Source organism: Camelus ferus, chromosome 8, assembly GCF_009834535.1.
Source record: "Camelus ferus isolate YT-003-E chromosome 8, BCGSAC_Cfer_1.0, whole genome shotgun sequence".
Taxonomy (NCBI): Eukaryota; Metazoa; Chordata; class Mammalia; order Artiodactyla; family Camelidae; genus Camelus; species Camelus ferus.
Window position 1 is genome coordinate 51,985,975 of NC_045703.1, and position 26,484 is coordinate 52,012,458.

The window sequence follows — 26,484 nt, forward strand, 5'->3', positions numbered from 1 at the left end:
ATCTTACTAACCCTTTCAAGATACTTAGCTGTTGTACTGGGGCAAGTATCTAATTTCACTTTCACTATATTACTTTCTTATCCAAATCCTTTAATTTTTTTGCTTTGCTTATACAATTCAAATGATCTTTGATTTCAAGTTTGCAGTTCAAGACCACATGGCATCTTTGCCTTCTCCTGCTATGATTTTATCTTAACACTTATGTAAATGAACAGGCATTCTCGTGATTCTTTTCTTCCTTTCACCCATATCTTCACGCATAACTTTCATTTTACATTTCAACCACTTTCTTATCTCAGTTAAGGATGAATTCTCCGAGTCTTTCCCCAACAGTATGTCTTTAGATAAAATTTTAAAACTGTCTATACATTGTTGACAAATGGCACACATTATTTGACAGACCACCTCAAAAATAAGAAATGTATAAAAATTGGCATAAATACTTTAGCTAAACAGCAACACTGGACTTTTCTTGAGCCCTCACTATATATCAGGGACTGAAATATCAGGTAAGTAATGAATAAGATAATCTCCTTTCTACACTACAAGTATTTGCAAAAGGTATATCCTTCAATATAAAGAAAAACTACAAATGTCTCCAGTAAAAGAGAAAAAGTTCAAATTCATTACACATGATTTTTTCCCTTACTAATAGTATCATAGCAATTCATTAAAGACAGACTATAATAATACAGATTGCTGCAACAGGACCCAGAAGCTTCTTAGTATTTGGAAGGCAGATTTTATCCTACATGCTAAATAAGGTACGACAAAAGATGTACTGAGTTAAATAATTAACATAAAAAAGGACACAGGTAGATTTTAAAAGTTTATGGAGTTCTTGACTTGAATTTCTAAATGGTATATGTACTTAAAGATACTCATTTTCGCAGTATCAGATTTCTAATTCCTTATAAAGTTCACTTGCTTTGGGCAATATAAACTCCCTTTGACAGTCCACTACGGTTAAGAGTGGTGAATACAGACCAATAAATATTTCACTGCTCATAATCAGTGTCACAGTCACAAGTTATCTAAACAAATAAACACTTCTGACAGCCTCAACTGTAAGGACTCTGATATGAAAAATTATGACTGCTTATAAAGTTTATTGGTAGTTGAAATCTTCACATACCAATTAAAATAATTTTTATATTACATTAACAACAAAAACACTTAAAAACTGAAATAGACTAAAGAAAGGATAAAAAATTAAAATGCAAAAATGATTTGAAAAATCCCACAACCATCTAAAACTAAAGCTTAAAATAGTAGTACATGCCTTTAGAAATATTATTGAGGCACGGAGGTAATCTAGTAAAATAAATCTGGGCAATAAACTATATTTAGGTTGACCATAAAGTTTACATTCAACCTGAGACATATGCAAGAGTGAGAGGGGGGCACCATTTATAATTATGCCTGGAGAAGAGGCATAAGCCAGGATAGCATCAAGCTAACCCAGGCTTGTAAATACCCTTCTAAAGCACCTTTAAAGATAAATGATCCCATTTAACCAATAAGATGCAGAGGTGACAGGAAAAGCCAACACTTAAAACCCATTCCCTTACAATATGCCATATTAAATACTAAACTTAACTAAGTAGTACTTTTCAGGAACTAGTCATTAAACCCCTTTATTTTTCCTACATGGAGGCCTGACTATTCTAGAGCCACAGCAACTCTAGTTTATCGGAAATTTTTAACAAATAACAAAAGTTAAACATTTAAACACTGTGGGCCAGGCATCATACTAAGTCAGCACTTTATTAATTAGCTCGTTTAGTCTTCATAACAAACTTTTATCCCTGAAAGACAGAGACTTTTATCACTATTTTACAGATGAGAAAACTAAAGCAAAGAGGTGGAGTAACCCACCGTGGTCAAAGGAAGTAGGGGCTCCAGGGCGTGTTCTTTCCTACCGCACTATGGTTACCACTATTGCTCCTTTACTGGCAGGACTAGAAGCCTATGATTTTTCATAAACGTTTCTATTCTTAGAGTAGAATTCTGAGGTGTCTGCGCTCAGGGAGTAGAGTCGGAGTGAACATGGTTAAGCACCTGTGATATCGTCTCCTGAACATATTCTTTACTACTGGCCAGGTGTCAATAAAACATGGGCCTGGAAGATTCCTATTATGTGTGATGAAGTGAAACCCATTTATTCCACACTTGGGTATAATGTTCCAACCTGTGCTGTGGGCAACTGCAGGTTATTACAGGGAGAGGATGATGACAGTAATGATGACGGCTATGATACTAGCTAACAGCAATGGTGTATATGCAATGTGTCAGGTACTAGTCCAAGCTCAGTAACATATTAACTAATATAATCACCCTAACAACCTTATGAGGTAGGTACTTTTTTCCAAATGAGAAAACTGATACACTGGTGAGCCTGTTCAAGGACACACAGCAAGTAACAGAATTTGAATCGAAACCCATGCTCTTAACCCCACATTATTTTATAAAGGATCATATTTTCCTAGCGGTAAATTGTATTTCACCAAAGTTCTACTACGTTACATCATAAAACAAGAGTTCTTAGCTTTGGTGGGTAGGCCACAGAATCAAGTTTTGATAATTGCTTGCTATCTGAATATAGGTAAGTTACATAACACATCTCAGTTACATTACATATCCTGAGTAAAAAGAAAGGGTTGGCTTCTACCTCTAAGATCCCTTCTAGTATAAACATTATTTCTCTGAATGAAAATTTTGTATCAAGTCTGTAATTACATGAACTACCCTCTGAAAACATCTAATTTTCAAAAACCTGTTTCTGCCAAAGTGCCAGACATAGATTAGCTACATACTTCCTTTAAAAAAATGACACATATTTAAGTACAAATTGCTATGCTGAGCAAAAATACACAAAGTTAAATTCATTGTGTTGGGAATTTAAGTAGGAATAATTAAGTCATTTATTACTAAACCTTATCCTATAAATCTAGCTCCAAAGGAACATCTGATGTGAAATTCAAGCATCAGTATTTTTATTTTGTAAATGAGTGTTTTATCATAATTTTGTGTTAAATATTTGATAATGAAAAACTTTCTGTACTCTAGTTTATTATATTGTAGAGTCAATTTTCCCCTCTCTAGAAAGAGTACCAATTTAATTACTCAAGAAAAACAGAAAAATGACTTGGTTTACTACATGTGTTTTATGACCAACATTTTAAGAACACAAACCACAGAATAAAAAACAAACACTACTTGTCCTGAAACCAGTTGTATCTTACAAAAATAGATAAAACTGAAGAGCAAAAATGTAGTAAATAAAACCATTCAACTAATATGAACCCAAGGGACTGCCTTAAAGAAATGCTGATAAATTATATACATATATATAAATATATCTATATACACACATATATATATACACACACACACACACACACAAATTGTTCCATGACATTTTACTCAATTAGAAAATGCTGTAACATATACAAGTTCATAACGATTCAACATCAGATCCCTCAGTCCTCTGGGTTTATCAGTCTTCCTTTATGTTTCTTTAACTGCATGCTGCAATAATTATAGGTGTGGGTGGCTCACAGCACTTTTGCTGAAGACGTCCTTATTCTCCCTTGCTGCTTTACAATGATCCTAGTACCAAGATGCTGTACACTCAGTAGATGCTTAATGAATACACATAAATATCACAGAACACCTTCCATCTCCAACTCACGATGGTAAGAACAAAGGGGAAAAAGAGCCTCAGGATCTTCCAAAAAACGACATCCTTTCTAAGGAAACAATAACAGTAACAGCTAACAGCTATGTAGCACTGCTCCAAATACCAGGCACTATTCTAGTCTAGGTATTTTATGAATTAGTTTAGTCCTCAAAACAACTCTCTACAAGTGCTATATTATTCTCAAATATTCTCCAATGCCCAGAGAAACAAAAGCCCAAGGCAGTGAAATACCTGCTTAAGGGTAAGAAATACTAAGAATTAAACTGCATTTAAAAAATTCTATTGAAGATTTTTAGTTGACCAAATGAGGAAATAAAAAATAAACAAATTAACAAAATTCATGATGAAAAGGCTAATATTTGAGTGGTAACTAATACTTATTTAAGACAATCCTCAAATAACCTAAAAGGTAGGCATTGTTACATTCATTTTATAAATCAAAATAATAAGACAAAGAGAAAATCCTTGCCCAAGGTCACAGAGAGAAATCGGCAGGGCTAAGATAGGAACTCAGCCTTGTGAAACTCCGAAGCCTGGCTTTTTCCACTATGCCAGGGTTTCCCAGACTTCAGATACCTGCATACCACCTTCACAAGCTCTGCCACGTCCACAGGCCACTTGTGCTATTATGTTGTTAACATTTCTTCCTTAAATCAAGACACTTTTAAAAAACTTGATAAATTTATTTTAAAAGGAACTTGTTCACTATATAAATGGAAACTAAGTATCACTTGAAATAGAAAATAACAAAAAACAATAATAAATTCAATGAAAACAAAACTGCCATTTAATTTCAGCCAAACAGCCACAAGCATATTCTGCAGGCAGCGCTATCTCAAGGCCTACCTGTTCTTTATTAAGAGAGTTACCTGTGTTAGAAAGGTGTTAAAAACTTACAGTACCAAACTGAAACTTTCTCCTTAACCAGATTTGAAAAACAACTGAAAAGGAGTAGCTTTCTCACTATGTGCTTTCACATATCTTATCCTCGGAAACAAATTTCAAGGCTGCTCTACTGCCTCCCCTTAATTCAAGTATGCAGCCATATCTGCAGACTCTCGTGTATTCACAACATTTCAGAGAAAGCTCTAACACAAAAAGGAGGCAGACTGTTATAATTAGTAGCATTAGAGAAACGCCTCAGCCTCATCAAAATGTTCTCCTCTTAAGTACGCACAATGTTCAAGTACATAGTGGGCCCTGGGAGGCACTGAAGTTCTAACTCACATCCCCTGTTCTCGAGGAACTTCTAACCTAGTTGTAAACTTAACATATAATTGAAAAGATAAACTATCATATAAGGCTGTAAGTTTTGTCATCTGATGGAAATGGATTTGAATCCCAGCTTGTGTCGAGCATGTAGCCTCTGAAGTCCCAGGCTTCTCAGCTACAAAATGGAAATAATACCTGTTCTCTAAGTTTAAAATTAAACATATGTCAAATAGCTCAATGCCTGACTCATAATAGGTGCTATACAATTAATACTTGTTTCTACGAAAATTAGAGAGCAGTTACCATGGGTTGGAAATATTTACTGGGGCTGGGGGGCTGATCTGGATCTTAAAGAAAGGGCAGGTTCTGGGTAAGTCAAAACAAGATGGGATTTCTAGCTGGGGGTAGGGTGGAGGGTCAACATGTCGGGTAGGGGCTGCAGTGACAGCGAGGTAATAAATTGGACCACGCTGGATGGTGAGGGTTCTAAATGCCAGACTAATCTTTACTGAGCATTTCTGAAAAGTGTCACTTTTTTTTTTAGAAATTCACTTTTTTGTTCTTTAGCAATTAGAGAAAATTAGTTAAGAATGAAGAGGCTACTGTAGTAGTTTAACAGTAAGGTGATCAGAGCTCAGAAACGAATTTATGCAAAGGACAAAGAAGGATGATTAGCTGAGACTTGCAGAGAAAGAAAATTTGAAGGACTTCGTAGGCTGAATATAAGAAAAGGAGTCAAAGCTGACCCTAATCAAGAGAAAGGGACACAGTAGAAAGATGGGATATAAAGACATATAAGAACATATAATAATTAAGCATCACAGCAAACAAACAGAGAGAATATCCACCAAGAAGTAATTCAGTGTCAATTGCAAGGGAGGTGGTAAAACAGAATAAAGATCTAAGAAAAGATTACTGAATTTGGTGACTAGGATAAGGATGAATTTTAAGAATTTTTTTTTTAAGGGGTAAGGTGGGAGGGACAGAAGTTAGGTTACTAGTGCTTAAGGAGGGTAGGGAGGGTACAGACAGTGAAGAAGAAATCCAGGTTACTTGCTATTTGTCAGTAAAAGGAAGAAGAAAAATAGGAAGGCAGCTAGATGGGTGCGCAGGGTCAAATGAGTACCACAGGACGCAAGAAGAAACACTGTACAAAGTAACCATGATATAAGACATCTGGTAACTATGACAATGCCTTTTTTTGCCATTTGTTAGGTGCAAGTGAGAGACACTTACGTTTGGATTCATTCCAGAAACAAGTCTTAGGGGGAATTTACAGAAATGTGTTTAGGGAAGTAAAAGATCTGTATCTCTCAGGGTTTAAAACTGTGGGTAGTAACAGAAAACCTAACCATGAACTTTCTTTCTCCGGCTATGATTAAATCCTTAGCTTCCTGAGGGCAGGCACAGAATACAGCAAGCTCTTAGGTTTCAGAGGTGTAACATGAGCAGTTTCTACTGTCCGGTGAGATTTACACTGACGATGGCAATAGTATCATCTGTAATTCTGATGTGGCACAAACCTCAGTGGCTGCGCTAGGGGACGTGCCATCGCTGTGTGGTGACATGTGAGCACGCCCAGCACCCTCACCTCTAAATGGGTCTGTGGTCTTCTCCTTTCAGCCAGGTACACTGGAATTGGACAGAAGCTGTGCTTTATTACATCTTATGAAGAAAATACATGCTATAGTTTCAAGATACCCAGATTCTACCATAATTTATTGTAGTTGCCAATAAATTCCTAGTTTTGCTTCTTTTGAAAGCTTTTCACACTCTGCTACAAAAAAAGGGATAGGGGAAAAAGATTCTGAAAGGGAGGGAGGGGGCACTGGCAATGTCAGTCAACAAAGCAGCAAAGTCAGAACTCAGAGAACTCTGTGCTGTTTGTTCCTGTTCCTGCCGCCTCCTTCTCCTCTCATGCCCAGAATGTTGATTGGGGTGGGGAGAGAGGACCCATCACACTAGCACTGAAACATCCAAGGCTGCAAGCTTCACCACCCCCACTTTTTACTTCCCTGGGTGAGGCGCCCAGAACTGCCTTAATTCATCAACCCAATCACGTTTAAGCACGCACAGCAATAGCAAAGCTAAGCAACTGGCTTCCCTAAAAAGCTAGTTCTGTTTTCTGAACATCTACCATGTGCTTTTGCTGCTCTAGATATCATGAACTCATGAATGAAAAGAAACCTGAATTTTATTCAGTTTGCTTTCAATATTGTTGGGATATAAATATACTGGAAAGGCAGTTAAGCAATGACATAAATGAGTAAAATGCAGTAACAGGGCAAAAAACATACAAAAAGACAAGTAAGAGGCAAATGAGAGTGTCAGAGTGAAGGTCACGTTGTTCACATTGGATTTCCAAAGCATACAAAAGCTAAGTCATGTTTTGAAAAAGAGGGAGGATGGAAGCATGGAAGCTGGGGGAGGGTACTGCAGATAAAGAAAGTAACATCATGGGAAAAAAAGCTAACAAAGAACAAGTAACTGTGTGAGAAACAGAAAACAGATTTGCTGGGTTAGAACACAAAGTCCATGTTAGAAGAATAATCAGGAACAGGACTATGAGATGCGGGAGTGAGCTGGGAGAGAACTTTTAAGGCTGGGTAGGCATGACTACTCAGATGTGATATGCTCTCCCTATCACCATGCATTTTATGAGAATGCTATTCTTTCCTCCAAAGAGTCAACTAAATTAAGTTAGAAGCTTTTGACCTGTTTCCTTATTTAGGTTACTTACCTACCACTATTTGTTTATTGTCATGTTCAAGAATTAGCAATTATACCTCTGAAAGGCAGAAGTTTACCACTAAAGTGAACTATACCTTTAAAAATAAAAATTAAAAGAACAATACCTAAAAGTTATAAATAAGCATGTTCACTATATCTGACTAAAGTCACTTAAATAACTTCAAAAGTATTAGCTACTTACTCACAGTCTAATTGAAAGGTCTATACAGTCAGGTCTCAGAGGTTCCACGTTGTTCAAAAAGGCCCATTCCTTGTTGTTTGGAATTTTTTAAGTGGTATGATAGGACTCACCAATGTACTGATGAGGAGTGAAGCCCTGAAACACCAATTAACCAGTCCAGTAAGATCTGGGTGCCTATCATAAGCAGAGTGATCTGAGGAAAACAAACAAGGATAAGCTAACACTTGCCCTCAAACTGCTTGTCACCGATCAAGGATGACGTATACACACAAACAGGAGGCTAAAAAGTACAAGCTATACACAAGTACAAACGTATAAACAGTGTGGGAATATTACAGAAAGGGGGTTATCTGGTTGGGAGGATTAGCGGAAAATTCAAAAAAGTAGGATGTCAAACTAAAAACAAAAGTGGTATTTTATAAAGTTTTTCGAATCATTATTTTAAATATCTTTCTAATTCCATGAAGAACAATACAACATTATCTTTTGTGAATATCAAGATTTTCCTTGATGATCCAGATTATTTAGGTAAATATTACACCTGGGATAAAAACTGTGAAGGAAACTAAAGAACTTAAAAAAAAAAAAAAAGGAGTCAGTTTGCAAATATCTCAATATAGAGAACTCATCAAGAGAAGGATTTGCTCTGGATCCTAAGGAAAAAATAAATAAAACCTTAGTAACAGTACAGAGAATTTAAAAGAAAAATCAAGCATGAATTAGTGAAAAGTCTAAATAGAAAACACTGCTGGAAGAGCACGGCACCAAGCTGTTAGGAAGCAGTCCGACTTCTGCTCATACCTCCATGGAACCCAATTTTGAGTTTGGGAGCACATGACAGATGACCTCTCCATGACGCTCTTTCCTTATTTCTCTGCTCATGTCCCTATAATGCCGCAAGCAGCCACCTCAGGCTTCTTTTTGCTCTCCTTCCCTTTCATTCCACAAATTCATACCTGGCTGATCATATTCATAAACTGCCACTCCTATGCTAAGGAGATCCAAACCACGTTGCCAGGAACTTTCTCCCAAGTTTCAGTCCTCTGGAGAAGGTCCTCAGAAAAGTCAAACAAATTAATATTACTTAGATTTTCTAGAGGAGATGCTGACTTTGCTTTAGCAGATTAAAGTATTCTGTTTAACCACCTTTTAGAACATTACTCGTGTCTTTGGGTTTTATATAAAGTTTAAAATTTTGTCCTTTTAATAAAATTACTAATTTACTTAGCAAACTACTGAAAATAATCAGTGGTATCTAAGTAAATGTAGCAGAAGGACCTATTTTCAAGTTGTATTTACAAACTGTTCCAAGACTATGATGCTGAAAGACATGGGTAAACAGGACTGTTATAACTGTTATAACAAGATTCACAGTGGTACAGGGACTCCACAAGCCGGTGTGGGGCCCTCAGTGTGATTTGTAAATGTCAGATAACTTTAAAGAAGAGATTTGGGAATTTAGAATATTTAAGAGAGATGTTAGAGAGTAAGATATGAGCATGGAAGTGGGATAATAAGTATTTAATCATACAACATTTAGGAAGCACAGTGGTTTAAAAAAAAGGACTACTTAAATCCCAGCTCTACCACTTACTAGCTGTGTGATCTTGGAGAAGTTACTTGTCTTTTCTTTATCTTCATTTTAAAAGCAGGGATGGGAGAAGGGTAATAGCTCAGTGGTAAAGCACATGCTTAGCATGCACAGGTCCTGGGTTCAATCCCATGTATTTCCATTAAAAAAAAAAAAAAAAGCAGGGATAATGAACTGTACCCACTTCACAACAATGAGAGTTAAATGAATTAATATTTGTAAAGGGGTGCGAACAGCACTTGGCATATAGTGGGCACCATACCAGCATTTATTATTACTATTATGATTTGAATTGGGTGCAATATATGTTCAAGTTAGTGATAAGTAAATATACTTTTGAGGGGAAAAAAGGGTAAACCCAGGTTCACTAATTCAATACTCAGCAAATATTAACTACCAACAATGCGCCAGAGATACAGTCATGAACCAGATAGGAACAGTAATCCCTGCTAGATTTTTAGAGCTTAGGAGAAAGATTGAGTTTTCTAGAAGGGCAGGTTTGTACCCTGTGCCCCTGGTACAAACCCTGATACAAAACAGGTGTTTAATAGTATTTGCTGAATTCATGAATAATGTAATCAATGGATATTATATTAAATAGAAAAAAATATTATGAATATATGGAAAGCAGAATTCAATAGAACCATTGCTAAAGAAATGGTACAGTGCTACAAGATAACTCACCTTCTAGGAATTTATCCACACATCTTCAAAAATCTATCAATTCTTGAGTATCATAAGAGCATCTAATTTCTTATTAATGAAATGGGGATAACAATATTTGGCAGGCTTATATTATAAAGATTAAAAGAGATCTTGTGTTAAATGAGAAGCACAAAGCTGCAGTGCGATGTTGATGACAAAGGGTAGGCTAGAACTCTTCTAGGTCTGAGGCTCATTCCTCAGCTAAATGCAATTACTTTCCTTTGGAGGTTGCTTGCAAACATCTAAAACCTTGTACTTTAAACGTGCAAAAGCCTTTTGGGTTTAATATCCAAGGTACAACTCTCTGGAGGCTGGACTAAGTTCAGGTAAGGCGACATTACACTTTCTCACCCACCTTGCCTTCCTAACAATCTCAAGATAGTTTCAGAAAAATTTTGAGGTCATAAGTGAGAATACCTAAATCTCTACACTAAAGTGCAATTTACCATCTACTCTGAAAGGACACTGCAAATGTAGTAAGTTAAGTTTACATTCCTCATTTCCAGTGAATGGCCTCATTCAGGAGCCACTATCAAGGCTGCACAAGCTTCTAAAGCCACCCAGCCACTACTCTCAAGCCCACTGAACCTTGCTGCCCAGATGGACTGAACATGACATCTCACTCAGCACATTCAAATTCAGCACACTGCCTCCAACAAAACCAGCCCCCCTCTTCCTCACTTCTTTATTTCTGTTAATGGTTATCACCATTCTGCAAGCCATGTAAGCTCAAAACCTCAGAGTCATCCTTTATTTTAGTCTTTAGGTGGTAAACTTCACTTCAGGAGGACAAATCCTCTAATTACACAGTAAAAGGGAGAAACACAAGGCATTATTGATAGGATCAAAGGATTGGGGGCAGTGTATTAAGTTCAATGTAACAAAAACAACAAAGATATAAAGCTAAGTTTGAAGAACAATGGAGAGATTTTTACTACTATGAAAGCCAAGATCCTATAAATTACAAGTTCTCTCATGTAGAGCAGAGGCTGAGTGAACGAAACTTATCTGATCACCCTGTAAGAGCCAGGCACTGCGGCAGATGTTACATGCTACCTCACCACGGTCTTCCGAAACCTTTGGATTTGGTATCAACCTCAGTCTACAGAGAAGGAAATGGGAGTCTTCAAGAGAGGTTAAGTTACTTGTTTAGAGCAAGAAACTTAGTAAGCACTGAGGTGGAGATTCAAATCTAGAATTGTCACATTCTTGCATCTATTCAATTTTGACCATACACAATACTTGCTGATGCAGAAAATTACAAAGGTGTTATAAGTAAATACTTCTCTATGAAATATAATGAGGTGCATTAAAAAATATAAATTCTTCTAAATCAACTATTAATGACATACAGTATCAATAAACATTCTGTAGTTTAAACCTCTGATCCTTTCAGTCACAATGGGACATCAAAAAAAAAGTAATATTCTTCAATAGTTTCTAGACAATATTTCTTTTCTAAGGACATAGATATTTCTATTTCATCATGCAGCATTTTACATAATCCACAGACAAGAAGCAATAATCACTCTTACATCACCACTCTTAGCAACTACTTTTTCAACCAAAAGAGCACATTAATACAATGTGGACATGGCCCAAGGTCTATCTACTGTTGCAAAACTGGAGTTGGATATAGCAATTTAGAGATACAAAGACAACAAATCAGTGCCTATAAGTAACAGAAGCTTTTAGCCTACAAAAAGGGTCACAATACTGACAGTAATTATTTCAATAAAAGAAAGCAACCAGCAAGGTCCTGTAGATTGAAACTACTATTTCATTAAAATCATTACTTACTGGGCATGATTATTTCAAAACCATTATTTTTGAGGTATTACATTTCTGTAATTTTCCATAAAATTAAGATACCTGAGTTCACTGTATATAAAGTTAGCATACCACTCAAAGTCAAGAGATGAAAATTGGTTTTCATTTATTCTAAATCACAATTTTTTTCAGCTCCTTCTAAATCTATTAAATAATGTACTTATAAAACAAGCTAATACATATAAGGCATGAGGAGCCAGCATACAGAAAGCAGTGAATAAACGTAAGCCAGAATTATTATTTAAATACTAGTGCTTCATACTAATATAGCCAGCTGTAATGAATCGTCATGTGGCAATCTCCTCCATACATAATATCTACCAATATATCACCTTTCATATGACATTCAAAACACAAATCCATTACCAAATGCCAGATTAAGTTACACTGAGGTTTTGTAATTAAAATTATATAGACAGAACAAATGGTCCTTTATTCTCTACCACATTCACATTCTCCAAGATGACCATTCCATGCATTCCCCTCACCCTATAAATTGTTAGTTTTAATTTATAGCTTTGAGGTATAATTTATACATTACACAATTCAACCATGGTAAGTGTACAATTCACTGAGTTTTAAGAAAATGTACAGAGTTGTGCATCCTCACCACATCCCACCTTTAGAACTTTGCTATCACCCCCTAAATTTTCCTCCAGAGTGTTTCCAGTCCTGCCCTGGCCTTGGGTACCCACCATTCTTTCTGTATAGGTTTGCCTTTTCTAGACATTTTTTATCAGTGCAGCCACACAATACATACTCTTTTTTGTGTTTGGCTTCTGTCACTTTTCATGTTTTTGACATTCATCTTTGTTATAACATCTTTCAATAGTTTGTTTCTTTTTATTACACATTAGTATTCCATTGTATATACCGTATTTTCTTTATCCATTCACCATTTGAGGGACATTTGGATTGCTTTCCAATTTTTGACTATTGTGAATACTGCTGCTAAACAGACATTCATAATTCTTTGTGTGCACACATTTTCATTTCTGTTAGGTAGATTCCTAAGAGTAGAAATGTTGATTTTTATGGTACGCATATGTTTAATTTTTTAAGAAACAGCCAAACTTTTCCAAAATGGCTGTATCACTTACATTTCCAAGAGTAGTGTATAAGGATTCCAGTTTCTCCACAACACCAACACTACATAATGTCAGTCTTTTTATAGTCATTTAAGTGGGGTGTGGCAATATATCACTGAAGTTTAATTTGCATTTCCTTAATGACAAATGATGTTGAACATCATTTCATATGCTTACTGGCCATTCATAATATCTCCGTTGGTGAATTATCTACTAAAGTCTTTTGCCAATTTTTTAATTGGTTTTTTTCTTTAAAATTGAGTTGTAAGATGTCTTTATATATATTCTAGATTGTAGACCTTTACCAAATTTGTAATATGCAAATATTTTCTGCTGTGGCTTGTCTTTATATTTTTTTTATTATCTTCCTAAGTATAAAAAGCTTTAAAACTTCATTAAATAAGTTCAATTTATCAGTTTTTTTTAATGATTCATGCATAATTGGTGTCATATCTAAGAACTGTGCATAACACAAGGTCACAAAGATTTTCTATGTAATCATATAAAATTTTTATGGTTTTAGGTTTTACAATTACGAATTTACAAAGTCTGTGATTTACTTTGAGATAATTTTTGTGTATCATGTAACATACATACAACATGTCTACATCCATTTTTTTAAACATTCAGATATTCAGTTGCCCCAGCACCATTTATTGAACAGACTACCTTCTCCCCATTGAATTGTTCTGGCACTTTTTCAAAACCCAAGTGATCATAATAAATATAAGGGTTAATTTCTGGACTTTGTTTTGGCTATTCTAGGTCCTGTGCATTTCCTTCCAAATTTTAGGAACAGCTTGAAAATTTCTACAAAAAGTCTACTGGAATTTTGATACAAATTTTATTGACTCTATAGATCAATTTGGGGAGAAGTGCCATCTTACCATTCAATCTTCCAATCTATGAACAGACTAACTCCCCATTCGTTTAAATCTTACTTAATTTCTCTCAGTAATGTTTGTAATATAGACATCTCAGTGTCTTTTTTGTTAAAGTTTTTTCCTAAGTATTTTATTCTTTTTGATGCTACTGTAGAAAGATTTTCTTCTTTCATATTCAGATTGTTCCTCACTATTAAATTGTTAATCTTGCCTCCCTTTGTGGAAAAGAAGAAGCCACTAGGCTAGAGCATCCTAATTCCCCTCCACCAAATCTCTACACCCACAGGCCTCTACATCCAGCTTCTTCCTTCCTTCCTCCTTTTAAGCTTGTGGAGGTAACCCATGTCCTATCAAAGAACTGTTAACCGGTGTAGTCAGGAGTCTAGATCATTCTTGCTTTCTCAAGGAGTTGTCTCTTCATCTTTCTTCCTTCCTTTATTAATCCTAGCAACTAAAATCATGCTGCAGTATTCCTTATACTCAAAAAACAACAATAAAAAAGACTTCCTTTACATCCTCATGCCTCTACTTCGGCCCTGTGTCTGTTTCCTTTAACTTCTTCAAAAAGCTATCTATACCCTCAGTGGCTAGTTCCTGGGCCATCATGTATCCCTCAAGTCACTCAAATCTGGCTTCCATCTCTACCAGTCCATGAAATTGGCTCATCATAGTCACTGATGACCTTTAGGCTTCCAAATCCAATGGCCATATTTCTGCCCACATTTTTTCAACCTCTCAGCCAAACTTGATAGTTAACGATCCTTTTCTTAAAAGCTTATATTTATAATTTTAAAATTCATGTACATGAAAAAATATGGAAAGCTTCACAAATCTGCATGTCATCCTTGCACAGGGGCCACACTGACCTTCTGTGTCGTCCCAGTTTTAGTACAGGTGCTGCTGAAGCGAGCATATCAGAGTTCTACCCCTAACCAATCCTTCTTTCCTTTCTATATTTTCCTCTTCAGTGATTTCACCTTTTTTCCATGGCTTTGAATATCACTAACACACTGACAATCTTCAAACTGACATCTACAAGCCAAATATCTCTTGAGTTCTCAATATGTGTTGATCCTCTCTGATAGAGGCCTACTTAATCCCACAGGTTTCTGAAAATTTAAGATTTGACAAAAGAAATCTCCTGAATTCACCACTACCCTTCTACCAAAATAAAACAAAAACCCCCTCAAAAACCCATCCCTCTCCCAGTCACTTCCAGCAACATTCCTGAGTTCTCCACCCTTATACTCCACATCCAACCCATTATCACGTCCTCCTATTTCTCCCACCTACTCACCATCTCGGGTATGTCCACTCCCCTCCATCCTACTGCCACCTCACTAGTCTAAGCCCCCATCACCTCCCACCTGAATTCCTGCATATCCACTGACCAGTCTGTTTCTGCTTGCCTCAGTATTCTTTTCTTTACACAGCAGGGTAGCCTCTGACAAGTATAATTCAGATGGTACCACTCCCCTGAATAAAAGTTTTCAGCATTTTAAAATCCAAACCCCTCATCCCTGTGTACAAGGCCCTGCAGTACGTGGTCCCTGCCTTTCTCCCCTCTTGCCCAGAATGCTCCAGCTTTTCATTTCCTCAAACACACTGAGCTCTTCACATGCCATTCAGCCCCTTCACTTGCTCATTCCCTCTATGTGAAACGTCTCATACTCGCTCCCCATCCCCGCCCCTGTCTCCTCAGCGGCCTTCCCTTACACCTAAGTAGGTCCCCACGGTCTCACATGGTTCTCTATTAACTATACACTGTTCTTTCCCTTTTTAACATTACTACAAGTTATTATCCATGAAGACTGGGAAGATTTCTGGTTTTTCAACACTGTATATACACCCCGAAGAAGTATTTACTGAAAATATACAAAACTGGTTTAAGAAAGACGTATGCTCAGTGTTTCACAGGTCTGCCTGCTCTTCTTCAAAACAGTCTTAATGTAGAGGTCCACAGGATGAGCTTCACTAGGTTGGGAGAGGCTGGCAACCTCAAATTATATGCAAACTTTTGTGTAACCATGTTTTCTAAGCAGATGTCCAGTATGTGCACCAGAGTCTCAAAGGAAACCACAACCAAAAAAGAGGTTAGAGGGAAATATACAATCTAATAAATTCTGGCTTCATCAATTAATAAGACAGACTCAAATGCAACAGAGTCAGCTCTTAAAATAAAATGTAGAGACTTTTTTTTCCAGTCTTTTAAGTCTTATAATTTATTAAATCGCAACAAAATTTGGTATGAACTTATAAAAAGGTTTCTGAGCCAAAGTTATTATTACATCCTGATTTTTATGTCATGCCTATATATGCAACCCATCAGACATAAATTCCTTACAGAGACTGAAGGAAAAGACAAATCAAGATGCATCTATCACAGGAAAAGCCACAGAAAATGAAACATACATGAGGAGAACAACAGAAATGCCAAGTCTTATCATCCATTTTAAATTCCCACTGGGCAGACACCTTGAAGAACTAAGCACCACGGACCTTACAACCCTTTTTTCATCAGTTCCCTATTGTATATATATAGTCATTTCAGCATTCTGGGCAAGATTCTCCTCTTCGAATCTCCCAAAGGAAGCAAAAGAAATCAATTCCAGGTTCAAAATAGTGTATCAACTTATTTCAAGTCTGTCTGACTACTTTCTTAAGGGAGTGGCTGGACGGAGTGGCCATCCTTACACTGTAACCTCTCCTTTGAAAAATCCAATCCAGTCATTTCCATGGTGAGAACTAAACTCCGGGTGTTGACTGATCTGTTCAAGGTAAGGGCTGGAACTTGCCTCTCGTGTTTAGTGCTTCTTACATCAACTTCTCACACACTTTTACAGCTCTTTCAAAATGCTTAGCATGAATTCTCAAGATACTAAGACTCTAACTCTCAGCTACTGGCTAAAAAAAAGAAAAAACAAAAAGACTAAAAGTATGGTATGATATAGGGAAGAAAAAAATTTAAGTAAATATGACACTGCAAAAAGCCATTAAGTGTGACTTCTTTCACAAACAGTATGTTTTTCAGCTGTATAAAGTGTCTGTTTAAGGCAAGATTATTTTTATAGTTTGTTATAATTATTTTCATGATTACAAATGAAAAAAATCACTACTCTAGAATAACAAATCTGACATTTATTTTAAGTTCGTAACTTTCAATTAACTTATGACATATTGTTTGTAACTTTCAGTGATTAAATGAGGCTCTGCTTCCCTATTTTAATCCTATCACTAATAAGTAAATCACATAATTGAGCAAATTTCAAGAGAAAGACAAAATGGTTTATGTTTCATTATTATCATTTTTCACCCAATAAATTAATGTGTTATTCATGTGTTATTCAAGTATTCTACCAAGCAATTGCTCAACACAAATGAATTAAAAGATTTTCTCAGCCTCATTAACAGGGTACATTGCTTATAATCCTCGATAAAAGAACAGTTAGTACCAGAACCTATTATCAAGTTATTATGCATTCAAAATGAAGTTCTGAAACATTTCCCAAGGTAGAGACTTTAAGTAAAAGCTAGAAAAGCATACTGATTAGTGTAGTAAATAGCATACCTTCCCTAATGTTTAGGAGATAAAATAATTCTGGAAAAGATTATTTTTAAGCTGCTGAAAATTTTCTTCCCCAGCAAACAGCAAAATTCCTCATGATTAAATCCTATGAGCCTGATTTTGCTCCCCCAGTCCTGTTCCTCTCCAGCGTGGAACCTAATTCTATAAAGCTTTAGCTCATTCGCTTTGTCTATTAACACACTGTCTCCCAAAAACAAACCCTTAAACTCAGAACAGGTTTTACTCTGCTATTCCAAAACCAGTGTTATGAACATACCTTAAGATACTTGACAGTTGCAGTAATGTAAAGTCCAGGATACCAACTACAAGAATCTTATTTCTCTTAAGTGGCTTGACATGATCATACATCAAATGATTTACTTTGCAAAGGAAGAAATCCATGTATAACTCAAAATCAAATAATTTAAAAACTCCACTCTTCCTAAGAACTATGGGCAAACCAATCACATGACAAGTGAAAAGTAAGAGAGAGCTGAGAGGTGGCAGGGAAGAACAGTAAGGGAGAGGTACTCTCTTCACCAACTAGTTATTTAACTTCTCTGCCCATCAAGTTCCTAGTTAATGAACAATAATACTCACTTCACAGGGTTGCTGCAAGGATTAAATGAGTTCTTGCATGAAAATGATCTGCCCAGTAAAAGAGCATAATAGGCACTCAATAAATGCCAGCGCCTTCCTCCTTCAGCTCTGGCCCTCTGTTCTTTGTTCTCTATGCTCATTTCCCCAGATGACTCAGCCTTCTCATGACTTTTATTAACAAACGCTGAAAACTACATCAATCAAAGCCCTGATGTGTAGATGCATGCCTACAGTGTAAGAAGCTGCCTGTCCGCTACTCCCAAAATACTTTGGTGAGAAATGCAGAGAAAAGACCCCAAACACCTGAATTTCACTATAAGAACCAGCACTCAGGGCAGACAAGTCACACATTTCCAACTATCTCCTGGAGATTTGCATTGCCAGCTCAAAATGCCAGAAATCAAACTCATTATTATCTCTTTAAAACTCAGGTCCTCTTCCTGCCCCCTTTCTAATGTGAGTGGTGTCCACAGAGAATAACCCTTGCCCTATTCTTCTCTCATCTAAATATCACCAGATTAAAAAAAAAAAAAAGAAATCACTAGGTAACTCAGGCCCACCAGGCCTACCTTCATAACCTCTACTGTATCTTCAGCCTCATTTTCTGTCCCACAGCCACCCCCAGAGTGCAGGTCAGATTTTCTTAATCTCGGCACTTGGGGCCAGACAAATCCTTGTGGCAGGGGCTGTCCCGTGCACTGTAGGCTCTTTAGAAGCATCTCTCAACTCCATTCGCTAGATGCCAGTGGAACTGCTCCCTCCCCCCAATTATGACAACCGAAAATGTCTCCAAACGCCTCCTGGGGGGGCAAAATGACCCTTCCCCTTGTCTTGCCCACATCCACATTTGAGTTCCATGGCCTAGTTCCTCACCACTTCCTCTACACACTACAGAATCAGTCTCCAAATTAGTCTCCAGCTTCTTCCCTCTACTTCCAGATGCAGTGATCTAAAGCACTGCTTTTATGAGTCATTTCCCTTAAATCTACAACTCCTTATTACCTTCACAATTAGTTTAAAGCTCTCCACCCAGCCTTAATAATCGAGCTTCAATTAAATACTGTCCCACAAAGAACCTCACATTGTGGCTACCGAGCAGCCCATCAATAACACAGCCCCTCCTTTTCTATTCCACTGTTGTCACCCTGGTTTGGGTGCTGCTGCCCAGGATCCATTCTGGACCATTGCTCAAGTCTCCTTCCCCGGCCTCTCTTTCTCACTCAAAGTCAAAAACTATCAGTGAGTCTCCACTGCCTACTGAAATATGAAACTGCCTCTTCTTCAGAATCTCCTAATGTGGTCTCCTTCTAACTCTACGTTCCATTATCCCCAAAACATACCCTAGCTTCAGCAAAACCCGACTATCTGCTAGTCCTCAAAAAGGCTCCTTCCTACACTTTCCACCTTTGGTTGTGTTTTTTCTCTGCCTAGATGTCCTGTTCAGCCTCCCATACTAATTTAAGGTCCACCTGAATGAAGCCAGGAAGCCTTTCCCGATCGTACCTCCTTTGTACGTCTCCTATGGCATTCACATTCTGCTTTTTGTTACACATGTGTATTCCTGTTGTTTACAAGGTCCTTAACAGCTTCTTACTCCTCTTTTGATGCCCTGCAATACCTAGCCCAGCGCTAAGTAAATAACTCAACATTACATGTGAGTTGCCCAAATGTTTCCCACATAGGAAGGAAGGGAGGGCTGTATTTCAGACAATCCTAAGCTCCCATAAGGGAATTAAGTCCATATTCCTCTTCTGTCCCACATTTTATGTCTTAGGCCGATTTTTAAGGAAACTGCCTTCAAGATACCCAGTGCTACAAGAACTCCGCTTTCGGGAGTTCCTATAGTTTCCAACTTGCAGCTGAATCCGAAATATTTATGCTATTTAAGCTCTCTCTTTATACAAAAAAGGCAATAGAAATTTATTTTTGAATGTTAACAAAACAGAGCACAACATGAACATAACTTGAATTGGACTAAACATATTTCAAGTAAAGGTTAATTAATGCTAATTTGTATCCTAAATAATATATTTAAAGTCCTAAAGTCTTCAAGTGCTGTTAAAAATATGAAAGTCAGTTTATTTCAGTTCCCCCACCCCAAAGACAAGCCAAATAGAACATGGGAGGTTTCCTCTTAATTTTAGTTTTTAAATTACTTGAAAGTATTTGTACAAAAAGAGTATTGTTAAAGAGCATGTTCTGACGAGACCTACTCCTGTAAGTCTGACTCCAAAGCCATATGGGTAGCATACAGTACCCAGAGGCACCGTCCTGCGTCAGCAGGGGTCAGCAAGTACTGGCCCTGTTTTGTTTGCCCCTGAGCTAAGAATGGTTTTTACATTTTTAAAGGGTTAAAAAAATAAAAAAAGACACTGTATTGTGGCCAGCAAAAACTGAAATATTTACTCTTTGTTCCTTTTCAGCAGAATGAATTTGAGACTTCTAGCTGTTGGTGTGTGAGACACTCTACTTTTCCTCTCAAGATTTTTAAAAAGCAATATAAAAGACACAGATTATGCGAAAAGACAGAGCTCATTCAACTCAGCCATAGCTAATGCACTGGTAGCTTCTAAAACACAGGCCTGTGTGGACATTTTTACAGTTCCCAGAACTTTTGTTAGAAGGAGCTTGACTCTCATTCTAACCACACTCACGCCGAAGAGTGAAAGCACCTGGCCCACAGTCACACTGCTGGTTAACAACAGAGTGGAGTCAAGGACCCAGCCTGAAAGCTCCTGATACAGTGCTCTCTGCAGTACACTACATCATACCTACGCACATAGCTGTAAGTTTTGAAGATCTGGATAAATGGCTTGGATCATCACAAAGATGAAAGCTTAAAACCTGTCCCAGATATGCTGTTTAAAAAGACTTACCAGCAGCCATGAATCATTAAACGGAGTAACGTCAATGCTCACCATATACATTAGATAAGAACTTCTAAGAAGCCTTCTATTTCAAAAGCAGACGTGATAGAGAAATCTTAAACTTACTCTGCTTGCTCCTCTAGTGCTACTGATTGAGGTTAATATGCACCTTTGACTTCCAGTTGCTCAATACTTATCTCCCAACCCCATCCACAAGTTCCACCAAATGTTATCGAATGCCAATCGAAAAACTATCCAGTTTCCATCAGCCATGCATCCTATAGTTAAAGTTCTTTTCATATCTACCTGCAAACTACAAGCTAAAAGTTCAAATTTTTTAATCTCCCCAAGAATTTAGTTTCCTTAAAAACAAACAAAACAAAACAAAACAATCGGCTACTTCGATTCCTAAATCTATAAAACCCTCTTTATCGCGTCTGCTCGGTTAATTCAAGAATTTAAAAATATTTTACCTACACTGATAACTTTACCACTCTGCAGGATCCGAAGACCTATGCACATACTACCAGGATCTAGGATTCAAATACATGGTAACAACCCAAGATTCTTCATCTGAAGTTGCTCTCCCAGTGTTGAAAAATACAGATTCTGAGGAGCACCCGAGAGATACAGAACTTACGCTCTTCAGAGATAATACACAAACCCCACCCCCCCCCACCCCCACTGCATCTTTGCATGATATTTGTCCCCGAAGAGCGACCCCCTCCCCTCGACCGCGGCGGGTGTCCCGGCCTCCCCGGCACCTGCGGCCCCGGCCCGCAGCAGAGGAGCCCGGGGTAACCTGCCCACCGCAGACCCTTCCAGAAACGGCGCCCACTCCCTCCCCCACGGAGGCAGACGACTGGAGGCCCGAGCCGCCGGGAAGCGACCCCTCGGCGGCCCGCCGACCCCCGGCCGCGGCGGGAGGGGAGGGCGGCGGCGTTACCTGGAGGACCACGTCGTTGGGCAGCTGCGCGGCCCGGAACAGCTCCAGCACCCGCCCGTTGGCCGACACCTTCTTGGTGCTCTCGATGTCGCAGTAGGAGAAGAGATCCGAGTAGTATTTCTGCTCCGCATCGCTCAGCGTTAAACCTTCCATCTTCGCCTCCGCTCACGGCCGCCCCGCCCCGCATGCAACACCCGGGGCCCGGCCCCACGACCCCGGTATGGAGGGGGCTGCGCGCGGCCCGGCCTCCTCCTCGCCCCCTGAAGCGGCGGAGAGCCCCGGCCTCACGCGCGCGCGCGCGCGCGCGGGGGGCGTCCGAACCACGGGGCCCGGAGGTCGCGAGGAGGGGGCCCGGCTGGGCTCGGCGCGCCGCCGCCTACGAGGCCCCGCGCGGTCCCAGGCTATGCGCGGCGCGCGGCTCCGACTCGGCGGCCCCGGGGAGGGCGCGGGGAAGGAAGCGGGGGCCGCAGCGGCGTGAGGCCCAGGCGGACTCCGCCACCGCCCCCGCCGCGGGTTCGAGTCTCCCCGGCTCCCCGCCGCTACCCCCCAGACTTCCCGCCTCGCCTTCCCCTTCCTTCCACGCCCCCGGAGCGGCAGCACTACCCGGAAAAGTTGCGGGGCTTCTAGTCTAAAGTTTCGGGGGCTCTTGGCTGAGCGGCCGCCGCTCCGCCTCCCTCCGCCGCCATTTACTGCGCCCCGGCCCGGCCCCCGACGCGACCGCACCAACACTGACAGCGGCGGCCGCGCTCCAGACCCGGATGTGAGGCCGGGAGGAGAGAGCGCGAGAGGGAGAGAGAAACACCCACCGGGCTGGCTCGGCCGCTCCCGGGAGAGGGGGGCCGCAGCGCCCCCTGGTGGCTGGAGCCCCGCGGCGGCTGGCCGAACCGCCCTCGGTACTAAGCGGGAGGAGCTGGGACCCCCTCCGCGGAGCCGGGAGGAGCTGGACCCCCACCCCCTACCCCGGAGCCGGGACCAGGGGGAACTGCACGCTGCCCATTCAGACCCAGAGAGCTGAGATACGGGCTGCAGTTTGGATTGTTTCGAAGCTTCTGGCACTAAACGGTTAATAAACATTGAGTGAAAGGGGAACATTGTTCAAGTTACTATTATTGTATCTGTTGTACCTTTTTGAGGTCGGATGTTACTGAGGATCAATTCAGTATTTCTATGTGCTCTGAAAGGCTATGACCATCCAAACTATCTAGGAATTCTCATCATACAGACACTAACCACTCAGTCCTAACTAACTCCCACTCTTGCTTCAAGCCAAGCTTACCTGAGAAACAAAATTGCTGAATAGAGGGAAAAGCTGGCAAAGTTTTTCCCTCTGTACAAGGTGGTTCTGGTCACCAGGAACTTCGTGCTATAAGTATATGCTATCAACTCTATAAACCTGTTTAGGCTCTGGGCCGCCCACAGGGGCTCGCTCCTGCGGCCCTTAATTTCCCCCTTTATGAAAATCATGTGGTTGCACTGTTCTATTATGCACATATCTAAGAGAGGTGATTCTCCAGATATCTCAGGTAGCATACCTTAAGAAGAGTTTATGCTTCGCAAATAAGAAATATTTCAAAACCAGCAACTACGGCAGAATCAGATTTTTCAGTTTTCATTTTTATTTGCCTGCTACATGTTGCTACCCAGAGTGCTGATCTTATAAATGGCCCATGAAAGGAAGTTATTACCGGTTCACAATTCTTTATCTGGAATTTCAAAATTCAAAGAGCACTGAAAACCCAAAGGTTTTTTGTTTTTCTGTTTTTTTGTAACTGGCAGCAAAACCTGCCCTATCTCATTTGGAGGCAAAATCTTAACTCACATAAGGCTATTTATAGTCTTTATATATGCCACTTAGTGTCAATATTTATTCATTTTATGCCAAACCTTAATGGGATGTTAATATACACAGTTATAGGCATTGCATTACCTTTCTTTTTTTAAAGAAGAGGGATTGTGGAGCTGTATTTGAATAGCAGCACTTTATATACTTACATACATAACATGCCGTAAATCTCAAGTTTCTCTATCTCTGAAACTTTAAATTTGCCACAGCAATAACTCACACACTCCTACAGGACACCTACCAGCGTTGATGAGAGACCCGCAGACGGCCTGTCTTCCAGAGGTATAAAGAGGAGGGAGAGCACATGAAGTAGGAATTGGCTCACAACTGTCTTCAGCATTTTCTCCACCACCTTTCCTAGACCCTGAAGCTCTTTCTTGCCCCAGGACCTTGCTCCTGCTACGTACAATACTTTTCCCACAAACCTTTGCTTGGCTTGTTCTCTCACACCTCAGGTCCCTCTTCATACATCACCTCCTCAAAGAGACCTTCCCTCAACGTCACATCTGAAATAGCCTCACCACCACACTCTAACCCCTTATCGGAATTCTTTTTCTTTAGCACTTTTCACTACCCGATATTAACATATATTTTTGTTACCTTTTTTAAAATTGAGATACAATTGACATACAACGTTTGTACTGAGGGAGGTGGGAGAATCCTGAACATCAGTACTTGGAAGGAGCACTGTATCTATGTAAAATTCCCTCCAAACACACACATATTCTCCATAAGGGAGGCAGGAGCTCCAAAAACCAGAAATACCTGCACAAAAGGGAGACCTTCTCCACACCCAGTTGGATACTGGGTTGGCTAGGTGCTGGAGGGTTCAACAGTTTCACAAATAAAAGGGATTTTCCCCTATATTTGTTACTTAAATTTATAGTTTTAGGTATGAAGGGAAAAAATGATGTAATATACAGGCCTTTCGAGGTCAAGTTGAGTTTCTTTCCTATACATTTCTAGACATATCAACTTTAAAAAGTGATATGATAAAGCTATTTTAAAAGAGACGATCTGTATTATATAACTACAAGTTTAAAGATGCTGGTTTTCAGGTAAGATCAAATAGTCAGTTACTGCTAGAAAATATTAACTGTTTTTTAATTGGAAACCTCTAATTTAGTTTTAAAAATAAAATAAATGCAGTGAAATTCATTGTTTCTGGTATACAGCTCTATGAGTTTTGACAAATGCATAATGGTTATTTGGAAACCACCCCCAAAATCATGATGCAGAACCATTCTGTGACTGTCCCCTAAAATTCCTTTGGGCTTCCCCTTCGTACTAATTCTGCCCTCTACCCTCAGCCCCTGGCAATCACCGATTTGTTTTCTGTTTCTATAGTTTTTCCTTTTCAAGATACTGTATAAATGGAATTATGTGGTATTTTGAATCTGGATTTTTTTTTCACATAGCATAATGCATTCGAGTTTTTCCATCATCTTCCTTGTATAGTGGTTAATTTTTTTTTGTTGTTAAATGGTATTCTGTTGTATGGATAATTATAGTCTGTTCATCCATTCTCTAGTTGAAGGACATTTGGGTTGCTTCTAAATGTTGGGTGACTGTTAATAAAGACACTGCTAACAAGTGTTTACAGGTATTTGTGCAAACTTAAGTCTTCATTTTTTTTCTTGGGTGAATATCTGGAAGTGGGATTGTTGAGTCATATGGTAACTATATGTTTAACTTTAAAAGAAACAGCCAAACTGCTTTCCAAAATGGCTGCACCATTTTGCATTCCCATCACCAATGCATAGAATTTTAGTTTCTCTACATCCTCACAAACCATTCTAATGTGTGTGTAGTGAGTAGTATCTGACTATGATTTTAATTTGCATTTCCCCAATGACAGATCTTTTTTTGTCTTTTCATGTGCATATTTGCCATCTGAATATCTTCTCTGGTAAAATGTCTATTCACTTTTCCCATTTTTTATTGGATTATTTATTTTCTTATCATTGGGTTTTGAAAATTCTTTATACCTTTTTGATACAAGCTCTTTGCCAGATATGTGATTTGCAAGTATTTTCAACAGTCTGTGGTTTGCCTCTTTATTCACTTTTGCAGAATGTAATTGTTAAACTTTGGTTTAAGTCCAGCTCATGGGTGGCCCTGAAAGACATTTGTGAGGGGAAATCCACTGGAGAGCCTTTCAGCTGATGCACCTTGTCGTTCACTTCATGTAAGAGGTGATCCAAGTAAGAATATACATTAAACCCATGGACAGTGACAAATGATAGGGCAGGGGCTGGAAGGAGGCAGTCTGGAAGGTTAGGGAGGAGGAAGTCTGGGAGGAAATCATGTGGTTGAACCTATCAGAAGGGGCATAAAGTGTGAATATCTTTGTATCTTCACACCCACCAGAAAGCATCCACTACGGAGGAGGCACAAGACTTCCAAGTAGACAAAACAACCTGGCAGGGGCCCCTGCAGTCAGCCACCCTGGTGTTAGCACGTTGGCTCAGGAACTGTGCAGCAATGGGAAGTATATATGAGCCCCACATCATAGGTTCCACTTACCAAGGCCAGATGTCCAGCCTGCCAGCAATGGTGGAGTTCATCTCAGCTCAGTTTGGTATCAGCTCAACACCAAATTCAATTCCCTATGCAACATCATCCTTCGAGGAGACCAGTCATGCACCTGGTGACAAGTTGATTTATCTTTACAGGAATCAAACATATCCTGGGCGCAAGCTTGCTTTCCTGTCCACA

At 39.1% G+C, this 26,484-nt stretch overlaps 1 protein-coding gene and 1 non-coding gene across 5 annotated transcripts in view; both read right to left on the reverse strand.

The window, feature by feature from the left end:
- Window positions 1-22,111, reverse strand: part of REPS1 (RALBP1 associated Eps domain containing 1) — a 71,384-nt gene extending 49,273 nt beyond the window's left edge. For all 4 annotated transcript variants that reach the window (XM_032485033.1, XM_032485031.1, XM_032485030.1 and 1 more), the window contains exon 1: window positions 21,924-22,111. In XM_032485033.1, the coding sequence (XP_032340924.1) occupies window positions 21,924-22,076 (153 nt within the window). In that variant the 5' untranslated portion in view covers window positions 22,077-22,111. The remainder of the gene's footprint in view (window positions 1-21,923) is intronic.
- On the reverse strand, window positions 14,754-14,858 carry LOC116665570. Its single transcript, XR_004322228.1, has one exon. It is a non-coding gene; the product is annotated as a U6 spliceosomal RNA (small nuclear RNA).
- Window positions 22,112-26,484: the final 4,373 nt, after the last annotated feature.